Below are 12,937 nucleotides of genomic sequence, written 5' to 3'. Positions count from 1 at the left end.
GAACTGAACTAGAACTGAACTAGAACTGAACTAGAACTGAACTAGAACTGAACTAGAACTGAACTAGAACTGAACTGGAACTGAACTAGAACTGAACTTGAACTGAACGAGAACTGAACTAAAACTGAACTAGAACTGAAGTAGAACTAAAGTAAAACTGAAATAGAACTGAAGAAGAACTGAACTAGAACTGAGCTAGAACTGATCTAGAACTGAACTAGAACTGAACTAGAACTGAACTAGAACTGAACTAGAATTGAACTAGAACTGAACTAGAACTGAACTAGAACTGAACTAGAACTGAACTAGAATTGAACTAGAACTGAACTAGAACTGAACTAGTGCTGAACTTGAACTTATAATTGAATTTCCACCTTAATTTTTGACCTTCTGGCAGTTTTCTAAATCGTTTGGGTTTGATAGTTATGTTTACTGATATTTTCTTCCTTTCGTTCTTTCCAAAAATTAGTCGTTCCATTAAAAATGTTTTCAAAAATTTGAAATTTAAAAACTTCTCAAGCTGCCTTCATAGTAGTCTTCTTTTGAAATTAATTTGCCATATACAACAAGAGTATGAATTTGGAGGACTTGTACATTAAATAAAGATTCAACGAAGAAAAAATTAATACACCTAACTCCCACGCATTTCATCAAAACCCCCCAAAATGAAATAAAACGAAAACTACAAACATACAAAACGGCAGTAGCAGCAGAAAAAACCTACAAAATGAGACGCCCAAATTAAATCATGGATTATGTACCTGTAAAATATACAAACACACTCACTCATATCTACATTATATACATACAATGGATGGAGTCATCATCGTTGTTCTCATACACATAAAGGAAAATCCAACTACGATTGGTAATTGAAATTTCGGTCACATACCAATACACGAAACAAAAAAAACAGAATGAAATAAAACAAACAGCAACAACAACAAATATATATATATGCACAAACAGCACACATACTTCCATAAAACATATTCCCCTTATTCCATTTATAACGGTTTAGACAACCATTAGACAAAGACAGCTGTATACAATGAAAGTGAGCGCTGGCTATAAAATTCCCAAATGTAGAAAAAAGACATCGACTAATTGAGTGAGCGTGACTGTGTTGAGTAGGTTGAGTGTTTGTGTATGCAATAGAGCAATGTCTTTACCATGTTGGTATATACAAAGCTACAACTACAAAGCTACATTTAGTTAACTATACAAAATAGCTACAAACATATACGGGCGTGGTAAGAGATAGAGAGAGAGTGAGATAGCATTATTATTAAATAGCTGTTTAAGTTAGTGTTATTGTATGTTTACATTTCAAATACGAGTGAGTACACTGCAATGAAACTTGTTTCACCATTATTTTCTTAAAGAAACCGAACACACACATACAGCAAAAGCAAAAATTACTACTACATTGTACAAACATATATACAAATGCCAACAGCCAGCCATTCTCACGTACATTTTAAATTGCCGAAGTTTTTTTAGTTTTCTTTACATTTATTTTCCTTTTTTTTGTGTTTTCTGTTCCACCAGCAGCAACAATGAGGAAGCAAATACCAAAAAAAGCAACAGTCTGAGAGTAATTTCCAAAAAGTTTTTTTGTCATTTCAACTTAATATACTAACAACTGTATATCTGTACAACTCTGTTTTAATATATCCTGTTTGTTCTAAGGATCCTCAACCACCTTCACATTTCCCTTAACAACAAGTACGTACTACTCATTATGTATGCGTGCTACGTCGATTCCGATTCGTGCGAATTGTTCCACATTATTGTTTTTGCTATTTTGTGCCTTTAAGCTAGACGTTAGTTGAAATAAAAAAAACACACACAAAAACAAGAGGAACCAACAAAAAAAATCCGACTTTTAACAGTCACGTCCCGCCCATTTGCGTACGCAACAATATATTATAAATGGTTGCTGGATAGAGAGATAGATAAAGAAAGAGAGCAAATTGCAAAGAGCAAATTTATTTGGGGAGCATAGAGTGTGTTAAAGAATTTGAGTGCAAATTTTTGAAATATGGGACAAAATTTTACCCATTTTATAGCGATTAACTTAGTTTGCTCAACATTTTATGGAATTTCTATACAAAATGCGGGATTTCATTGGATATAACAATTTTTTTTTTAATTTTTGTTAAACTTCCTGGAATCTGATAGATGTTGATATTTCAGGGCTAAATCCTATTTAATACGGACTCAATTTGCCACTAGTATCAACCATTGTCTTTACATCATGAGTAAAAGTTGTCGAATTAGCGTCTTAATTGTACCTTATTTTGATAATCCTCAATTTTATATTGTTTTTAACTTCTGCTTTCGCAAAGTTTAAATGGTTCTTCTGCCCTCCATTTAAACGTGAAACCTTCATCATCCTTCATTATTTGCAATTCTTTTTTAAGTTCCAAAGACTTTTGGTTCGTTGACATTACACAGATCAACTTATTCTTTAGTCTTAGTACACATTTATGCAACAATTGTTCTTTTTTTCGATCATTTTCTATTTTCAATAAGTCTTAAAAATTTTAAACAATTTCATTGAATCTACTTCAATCTTACTTCTTTTTTGATCCTTTTTTAGTTCCAGTAATGTTTAAAATATATATAATCTCAAAAAAGCTTTAGTCTTCTAACAGACCAAACTTTTGCCCTTGAAACGGTTCCATTAAGGTTTGTCGAATCTTCAATCATTCAGCGCTTCAGTTGATGTAAGTATCAATCGTATCACAGAATCCGTAGTTCCCTTAGAGGTTGAACATTAGTCATCGTTCAATTTTAAGTATTTAAAAATGTTGCTATATTGTGTCACATATAATCCATCATTGCAGGAATCTAATAACTATATTTGTGATTCTTTATATAATCTAGATTAAGTTTCATTGGGTTTTGAAAGTACATTTCCTGAAAACAAATAGAACTGACTTTGAATTCCTTCACAATTTGAAATTTTCATCGCTGATACCAACAAGCATTAGAAAAGTTCCAGACCAACATTGAATGGGACTAATGGACATAGAATGGAAGTCATGACTCACAATTTCTCTTATATTTTTCGGCAGTCTTTTCATGATACAATTTTAGCACCAATCTTTTTGGAACAAATACGAATGCAATACTTGAACTTGTTTCGATTGTATTTAGGCTAAATTATCCATCTTTGGCCTTCGTATATTTTCATTAAAGCATTAAATGGTACATTTCTTTAACCATGAACTGCCAAAATCATCGTGTTTGCAAAAGTCCCATTGAAATTTTAATTATGAATCTTGTTATAGTTCCATTAAGGTATTAATGATGTTGTTGGTGTAAACAGTAGAACTTCATGCTGATTTCAATCAATATAGAATTATCGAATACAAATCTTTGACATGAAAAGTTCTGATTCTTCTTAGGCTTCATATAGATACGCTTCTCTACGGACTCAGTGAATTGTGAAATTTCAACGTTCCATGTTTCAATCGTTGGCATCCTCAAATAGGTATTTCTTTCATGTTCTACTGATGGTTGATGCTAATTACCATCAGAATCATCGAACCAACCATTATTATCACTATAATTCCTAAAGTTTCGTTTAGACATCAATCATTTAACTTTTCGGACTCATTAGAAGTTCAATCATGCTCTTGCGTATGGTTCCAATCAATGGTTTATCTTCGACTTTTTTTGAAACCATTTATGTATGTAGTTCTTTTTTCGTAGCATAGTTGTTCAATCATTGGTATTAAGCATTAAAATTTTCTTTGTGTCAGTTTCACTTAATTGACTTCGTTATAAGACTTATTCGATCTAAATGGATATCAATCTTTTTATAGTTCTACTTACTGAAGCATCGAACTTTTAGAATTTTCCTTTTGACAGCGTTATAAAACGCTTAGCTTATCGAAGCATTGGCGTAGCTTTCTAGAAGCGAGCAAATTACGATTCGATCCACAAGTCTCTCTTTGCTTTGAATAACAAAGATGTTCACCATGTTATCCGCCCGTAAGATTATTACTTTCCTTATATTATAACATAAGTTTCAATTGGTAACCTTTAAGCATTATTTGCCTGAATTTTTGAACTCATTGGGACATTATTCAATCATTGAACATTTTTATACTCTACACCACTTTAGAGGGGTGTAGAGTATATACCCTGGATTTGTGCTGGTACAAAAATATTCTTCCTATACCCACCTTAAAGTATACCAATAGGCTTAGAATCATTTCCTGAGTCGATTAAACTATGCCCGCCGTCTGGCTGGCTGTCCATGTAAATCTTGTGCGCAAGGTATAGGTCGTAATTTTCAAGATAATTGGATGAAATTTGGCACGCAGTCCAAGGATGACATTACCGATTTTTGTAGTGATCCGGCCTCATTTGACCCTAGCCCCCATACAAACTCCCTTCAAAAAATGACTTGAAGGTCAAAATTCATCTATAAACACTGATAACTCTTTTAAATTCTTCCTCTACCAACATTTATAAGGATAGGCCCATTTTTCCCCAACCCACAAGTCACTCATTGCCTTCGCATATCCTTGGGGAATAACAGGGAAATTCATTAGTTTCCTCACAATATCAAGTCAAGTTCTATTTAAACTAAACTATTGGCTTTCTAAGAATCTTCATGACAGAGAAAACATTCAACAGATACTTCCTGTTCATCCTGACAGCGTTTACAAAAAGGTTAAAGGATTGGTTTCCAAGTATACCATGTCCTGAAACTAGATTGCTAAGTTGGAAACTACAATATATTACTTGGGTTTGCTATTCACCATTGTCAGGTAACGATACAATTTGATTGGTTAGTCAATATTATATGGTAAAGTCCGTAGAATATTTTATCTAATCGTTGTTTGTATTCTTTGAGAGAAATTCCGCAAAAGTTATATATTGGATATTAAGGTTCATATTTTTCCTAATTATCTCACAGTTGCTCCTTAAATTCATCATTTTAGTATGATTATTGATTGTCTGCCCATCCTATTTCAGGAGGCACGGCATTCGTGGACAAGAACTTGATAGCACTTCGCCTATCGATATACATTTGTATATCTCGGTTTGATATTCCGTAGTACCAAAGACAACTTGTTGCTCTTATATTTCTCTTACTTTAGCCTGTAATGGACTAAGTACATAATTTTTGTTTTCTAAAGTTTATTTTGATTTCGAATTCAGGGATATATATCTCCTTTTTAAAGCCATCCATCAAACGCAACTTGCTGCTCTTTTTATTAACACTATGTCAGCCTGTAGTGGACTATATACATTTTGTATTCCAAAGGTTAGTTTGATCCCGAACGAAAAGGGAGCAGTCTTCTTTCAGTTGCGTATATTCGGAGATATCATAACATCAGATGGGAATCAACCCCACGTACCCTGGTCTACCAGAGTTGAACCCTAACCTACAAAAGGCCACATGTGCTAATGACTATATTTTCAAAAACCAAAAACATTCAACAATATTTGCATTTATTCAATCAATTACCATCAACTGTTCTTTAAAAAGAAATCAAAAATCCAAATACAACCTTGAAATACATTTTACGCATACAAACTGTCCTAACGTTTCGTTTTTTTCAAAACTCTACAAAATATACCTCTAGGTCAGTTTAAATTACCAATATACATCGTCTAATAACAATATTATTATTATTTTTAGATACAAATGTCGTAGAAAATTTTCCTAAATTTACGTGAAAAAAATATATATAAAATTACTTTTTCCAAACACGCAGCATTAAACGAAAATATCCCTAAAATGTATATTTAGAGCCATATTTGGGGCCCGTTTTTTTCTAAACGACAAATTATTACAATATAAGAAGACTAAGGTACTAATAGAAATTCTCGGAGAATAAGAAGTAAATAGAAGAAAAAAAGAGTAAATTTATTTTGTAAATAAAGGAAATGTATGAAGAGTATGTATGAGTGTGCCGAGTACGACAATGCTGTTGGTGTTGTTGATGTTGTTGTTGGTGTTGCTGTGGTAGTAGTGACTTTTTGTATACACTCACGTCTAAAGAGTAATGTGCGAGCGTGAGACTGCTTAAAATGCTACTGGTGCGACAAGTACATGACCAAATGCTAAGTCAGGTGCACAAACACACATACTCTTACACACGTACATTAATTGAAGAGGGGGGAGGCAAAAATAAGAAAAGAATCCTGACAAAAACAACAATGTTATTAGTAGTAATATTGTTGTTGTTGTTTTTACTTATATACTCTTACCACTCAAAAATTGTAAAAGAGAGTGTGTGTGTTGTGTATGTGTGTTTAATAGTGAGTTAAAAAGAAGTTGCACGTTCGTTGGTCGTTTACTCCTGCTACAGCCTATTGTGAGATTTTTTTCTATGACTTTGCTGTAGTTGTTGTTGTTGCTGTAACTGTTCGTGTTGTGCATGCCGAGTCAACAATGTCACCCCAAAATATTGTGCGTGAGTGAGTGCGAGTTAACGTTTGTTTGTTTATTTCTGTGTGAGTGTGTGTGTGTGAGTTTAACTGTTAAGATTATAACGCTTTTTGTTGCTGTTGTTATTGCTTATGTATTTGTGTAAAATATTTTTGTCATACGTATACGCTGTGTATGTCAGTTAACGTACAACAACAATATAGTGCTTGTTGTTGTTTTTATTGTATTGTTGTTGTTGTGTATATACATATACATAGTTTTTTTTGAGACATCTTCAATTCCACTTTGGTTTTTGTTTTGTTTGTGACGTGAACGTGGGCTTCTCGAATTATTCTGCACGTACTCGTTGCCAACAACGGACGTACGCTTGTATTACGCTTAGCATCTTAACAAACCGAAATACAATACAAAAAAAAAACAGAAAAAACAAATATTACAAAAACAGTAACATTAAACGCTCGTCTCCACAAACCTAGGAAGAAACAAAAAAAGATTCGTGTTGAATTTTTATTCATATTTAACAGTTTGGAGCAGCAACATAATTACCGCCTCCCCCTGCTCCCTTATCAGAGGGGTTTGTGTGAGTGTTAGATGGTGTGTTTTACAACTACATAACCATAAAATAGTGTAAAGTGTAATTGTGTCTGTTTCGTCATCATCATCGTTAAAGTCTTTTTCTTCGTCGTTGTTGTTGTCGTCGTCGTCAACATCAATCGGATGCTGGACTTTAGTTCAATAACGTCTATTACGTGCCAAAATCATTTAAATATTTGTTTCTTTTTATTTCTTCGTATACGTAACGTAACGTGAACGCGTTTAACGTGAGAAGGCTGCTGTTAGCCTGTTCGTCTGAGTGTGTGTGTGTGTGTGTGTATAAAAGTGTCTGTCCAGATTAACTGTCTGCATTTTGTTGCTGTTGATTATGATTATTTTGAAAACTGGACGCGTGTGAACTTTTTCATGCAATATTTTTTGTTTTTTTACAATTTGTGGCTAATTCTAAACGTAACACGTTCGATTGGCAGTGTAATTTGAATTTTGATAAGTTTTAATGGTGGTTTTTAGCCACTAACCTTCAAACGTGTAAAACGGGCCAACAGTTTAACAAAAAAAATTTTTTGAAAAAAAAAAAAAAAATAAAACAACAAAAGGATCAGTCAAACAAAAAAAATAATACAAAAAATTTTGCGTGAGTGTAAACAAGCCTAAAGAGTTATTATCCTTTAAAACAACTACAACAACAAATAATAAATCAAATTCTAAACAAAACAACAAGTGAAAGTTCCTGTTCCTCCCCCCTCCAAAAAAAAGCTAAAACAAATGACCCTTAAAAAAATATTTTACTAAATTAAACAAAAGGTCATTTGTTGCAAAAAAAAAACTTTTCAAAAAATTAGTGAAAATGTTATTTGTTAAATAGTTAAAAAAAAGAAAAACTTTACAAATTGGAAAATATATTTAAAAAATATTTTCCTTTATAACGAGCTTTAGTTTAGAAAATATCTATAACTTATAACAATAAAAATGTTACCCTATCAAGCTGTCGCCATGGATTATGCTGGCTATCAACGCCAACCCACACCCGGTCATCCCGGCAGTCATATGGCCCCTATGGGCTCATTGGGTATGACCGGACCGGGTGCCTTTACACATTCGTGGTTGGTGCCAACACAAGATTTATGCGCTGTGCCTTATAATAAAATGCCAAATCAACATCATCCCTCACAACATCAACCACAACCTATTGAACCAGGGTTAGTTAAAAAGTTTTATATTATTTTTTTTTTAGTTTTTAAGAGAATTTTTTTTAAGATTTAAAAGAAATTTGAAAAACATATGAAGAATTTGTTTTTCACTTGTTATATCTATCGAAATTCCTTTAGAAATTGTGTTTAATCTTGAATGTCATGATTTAAATCAGAAATTCAATGTGGAATCAAACATTAACAAGAAAAATTTAAAAATTAAATTTTAGAAACTAAAATTTTCAATGAAATTTTTTACAATTTGCATTTAAAGGGATAGATTTTAAAATCTGATTAAAACTTTAAGAGTTAATATGAACGAAAAGTGGACTCGAGCAAAATATACCTTCAATACTTGTATAACCAGAGGACAGATTGTATTTTGTTTTAGAACCGTTTAAATCTGATTAAAACTATAACAGTTTATATAAATGAAAAGTGGACTAGAGTAGAATATAGCTTCAATATTTCTATAACAAATTTTGTTAAAATAAGCGTCGGCAAATTTTCGTTAGCGTAAGTTAACTTTTTCTTTAGGAAAAGTTCAAATTTAGTTTTTCTTCAAAATATAGTAAAGATTTTAAGATTTTAAGAACAAAAGTTTGAAAAGATAATGTAAGGAATCGGAGGTTTTATAAAACCTACAAATTATTTTGTTTAGAAAATTACTTTCTGTACTTAAAAAGTCCGTTTCTTAGAATTATGTTTAATAACTAGTCATGGCTTCTAAATAACCAGGCTACTTACAAAAAAAATACTTTTTTTACTTAAGAAATCAGTTTCTTAGAATCATGTTTAATAACTAGTCAATGCTTCTAAAGAAACCAGTTATGTAACTACTTCTCATTGGGCTACTTACAAATCGAGCGTATTTTTCGAGAAGATATTCACGTTACAAATACTTGTAAAACAACTTCAATCATAGTAAAAAATTGAAAGAAAATTAATATGTTTGCTTAAGAAGTCACTTTCTTCAAATTATGTTCAATAATTAGACTTGGCTTCAAAAGAACCAGTTAAGTAACTACTTCTCATTAGGCTACTTACAAATCGAGCATGTTTTTCGAGAAGATAATTACTTTATAAATTTTTGAAAATCATGTTTGATCAGAGTTAAATTAATGAAAGGGGTCCTGAAAACAATTTGAAGGAATATTAATAAGATTCAGTTGAATAACTGAGAGAGGCACTGAAATCCATTTGGTGGAATAGAATAACATTCAGATTATGTACATTGAAAGTTAGATTTTAGAAAGTCGTTACTTAAGCAACAAACTTACACCAGTTTCATATTGAGGCACTGGAAATAAGTTACAAATTTAAATTTTCACTCTTTTTTTTTGGGACGACCCGAACTAAGTTACTTTTTAATAACTTCAAAACTCCTTCTTGGTTTAATTACTTAGTTCAATATTTTAAAGTTTTAAATTTTCATTTATACAATAAATTTTCATACAATTTACGATTTCGAATCAATGCTACATTTTACAAAGTCTAACGAGTTTAGAACTAATTATGTCGTTTTTGACTAGACCAGAATCTAATATATTTCCAAAACTTTTCGTCAAAGAGCTTTTAGTTTTTTTTTTTTGATTAATAATTCTTGAAATTGTTTTAAAATTAGAATTAAAAAAATAATAAAATAAATAATTTTTGTTTTAAACTTATGAAATGAAAACTTACCAGTAGTTTGATGAAAAATTGGTCTGAAAATAAAATAAAATAAGAAATTTATTAGAAAATTGTGTAAATAAAATTTAAATATTATAAAAAGATCATGAATAGAAACTAGGTTTTAAAAATGTTAATATAAAATATTTTAGAGTTTTTTACTAAATCTTAATCGATAATATGTGAATAAAGCTTTGTATACACGGTATGTAATATCCTACAATGTTGTCAGAAAAATGTTTACAAAATGTGTAAAAGCCGTACTTCCAATTTTTGTCTTATACTACTGTCAGAAGTGCTTTTTTGAGAAGGTTTAAAAATAAATTTAAATTAAAATTGTAAGTTTATACAATTGTTAGACATTTTGTAAAAAAATTTTCCTCCAACATTGTAAGATCTGACAACCGTATATACAATGCATCGTTGTAATTTTGTCATTTTGACAACGTTGCGTTTTCCGACAACATAGTGTTGTTGACAACGGATGTTATTGAGATTTTATAAACACTTTGGTGTCTGTAAAAGTTTCTAAAATGACTGTAGACTTAGAATTCTCCGGCGCAAACGTGACAAAAAAAAATGTGTTTTACAAACTGTTTTACAAAATGCATAAGGAACATTCATTCATATTTAAAAAGGATACTAAAAGGTTTTTAAAATTATATTTTTTTGACAACGGCTGTTATTGATAAATTATAGACATGTCAACTTGTTATTAAGCGTGTATAATTTGAAAACACTTTTTCCCTCTTTGAAAGTTTCTAAAATGACTCTAGTCTCTAGAATTCTTTGGATTAATGTTGACAACAAATGTGTTTCACAAACTGCTTTCCTTAGTCGAAAATGTATAAAGAACATTAGTTCATAGTTAAAAAGAATACTCAAAAGTTTCTGAAATTAGAATTGATCAGAATTCTTTGGCGCAATGTTAACAACAACTGAATTTCACAAACTGGTCGCCTTATTTGAAAATACGATAATAATTTGATCATCTCAGCATTCATAGAGTAAAGTTGCCATCTAACAGGGCACAATTTTTTTTAAATTGCTCAATAAACAATCTTAAAGAATGTAAACCTTAATTGATCTTAATTGAGATTCTATAGGGGAAAGTCTTTATCTTAGTAAAGTGCCTTTGGTAGTAAGTTTTTCTAAAGTGGGTATAGATATGACACAGTTGATCTCCTCAACATTCTTTGAGCAAAGTTTCGATCAAACAGGACACAATTTTTGAAACTGCTTAATAAATGATCTTAGAGAATATAAACCTTAATTGATCTTACTTTAGATCCTACAGGGGAAGTCTTTGCCTTAGTTAGGTGCCTTTGGTAGTAACTTTTTCTAAAGTGGGTATAGATATCACACAGTCGATCCCATCAACATTCATTGAGCAAAGTTTCGACCAAACGGGGCACAATTTTTCAATCTACTCAATAAATGATTTTAGAGAATATGACCCTTAACCTTTTTTAATTGAGATCTTATAGGGGGAAGTACCTCTCGTCGTTAGATGCCTTTGGTAATAAGTTTTTCTAAAGTGAGTATAGATATCACACAGCAGATATCCTCAGCATTGTTTTAGCAAAGTTTCGATCAAACAGGACACACTTTTAGGAGTAAGTTTTTTCTAAATTGAGAAGAGATGTTACACAGTTTTTCTCCTCAACAGTCTTTGAGCAAAGTTTTGATTAAACAAGGCGCAATTTTTTAAACTGCTCTCTAAATGATCTTAGAGAATTGATCTTATTTGCGATCTTAAAGGGAAAAGTTTTTGATTTGCTTAGGTGTCTTTTGGAAGTAAGATTTTCTAAATTGAGTATAGTTATACAGTTGATCTCCTCAACATTCTTTAAGCAAAGCTTCGATCAAAAAGGGCACAATGATCATTTTAGAAAATATAATGTTTCATTGCTCTTACTTGAGGTCCTATAGTAGGGAAGTATATAACTTGCTTAAGTGTCTTTTGGGAGAATCAAGATTTACCTGATATTTATACTTTTAACTTAAAATGTTTATATTTTTTTTACTAAATACAACCAACAAAGATCACAACAACAATTTTAATAAAAGTACAAATTGTACAAACAATTAAAGTGATAAATTAACAAGAAAAAAATCTTTTATTAACTAAACAAAATGATGAAAAGATGTCACTCTATTATAGAAAAATGAGCCAAAACAAATTTTTAACTAAAGGTGCCACACAAACACACACACACTTATGTACAAAATATTTAAACTCTAAGATGTTTTATATTCTATAGAACTAAAGAAGAAAACGAAAGACAAATTATAGGCAATTAATTAACAAGACAGATATTGTATGTATTTAAACATAACAATCTCTAGAGTTTATAACTAAAGATGCAAGTGTTGAAAATATCTAAAAGATTTAAAACAACATGTTCACACATTAATTATCAATTGTAAAATGAAATTTTTATAATTGAACAAAATTTAGAAAAAAAATATAACAATAATAAATGTATAACAAATTAATAAATGTTTCAATTATTAAAAAGAAAAAAAGAAATATTTTAGTTAAAGTTAATAATAAAAAAGATTTATAAGAATAAGAAAAAAGAAATAACATTTACATTTAGAAACAAAAAAGAAGATGTTACAAATAAGATATTGTGATTTATGTTAAAACGTAAATTAAAACATTTAAAAATTTCATCATAACTTAAGACGCAAACTGCTACTTAAAATAAAAAAAGACAAGAAAACATTTTTTAAAAGATTTTATACTTCAGATGAAAACGTACGTACATAAGTATATAGTTACAAATGGATAGATAGATGGATGGATGGATGTATGAATGGATGTTTTGTATTATTTCTTTAAGTTACTTTTTAAATCTAGAAAAATTAAAGTTTAGTTTTGTTTCTGTTGTCGGCTTTTACGTTTACGTTTCTAAATAAGTTTAAGTTTAACATGAATTGTCTTTGATATTAAACCAGGTTTCTGAGTTGGCTGCAACTTTTGTTTGTTTGTTTGTTTTCAAAAAACCGAGATGCATATCATTTTGCCACATGTGTTTTATAAACTTCTTAAGAAAAGCCGGTATTTTAATAAAGCTTATATTTTTTTGTCTTT

At 30.6% G+C, this 12,937-nt stretch overlaps 1 protein-coding gene across 3 annotated transcripts in view; it reads left to right on the top strand.

Moving 5' to 3' along the window:
* Positions 1–12,937, top strand: part of LOC111677251 (protein trachealess) — an 88,162-nt gene that overhangs the window by 56,802 nt on the left and 18,423 nt on the right. The window contains exon 1 of one of the 3 annotated variants that reach the window (XM_023438344.2): positions 6,769–8,175. The exons of the other annotated variants lie outside the window; for them this stretch is intronic. Within the exon in view, the coding sequence (XP_023294112.2) occupies positions 7,946–8,175 (230 nt within the window). The 5' untranslated portion in view covers positions 6,769–7,945. Of the gene's footprint in view, positions 1–6,768; positions 8,176–12,937 lie in introns of those variants that run through there. 3 annotated transcript variants of the gene reach the window in all.

Source organism: Lucilia cuprina, chromosome 5, assembly GCF_022045245.1.
Source record: "Lucilia cuprina isolate Lc7/37 chromosome 5, ASM2204524v1, whole genome shotgun sequence".
NCBI lineage: Eukaryota > Metazoa > Arthropoda > Insecta > Diptera > Calliphoridae > Lucilia > Lucilia cuprina.
This window is presented reverse-complemented; position numbering and strand designations above follow the sequence as displayed.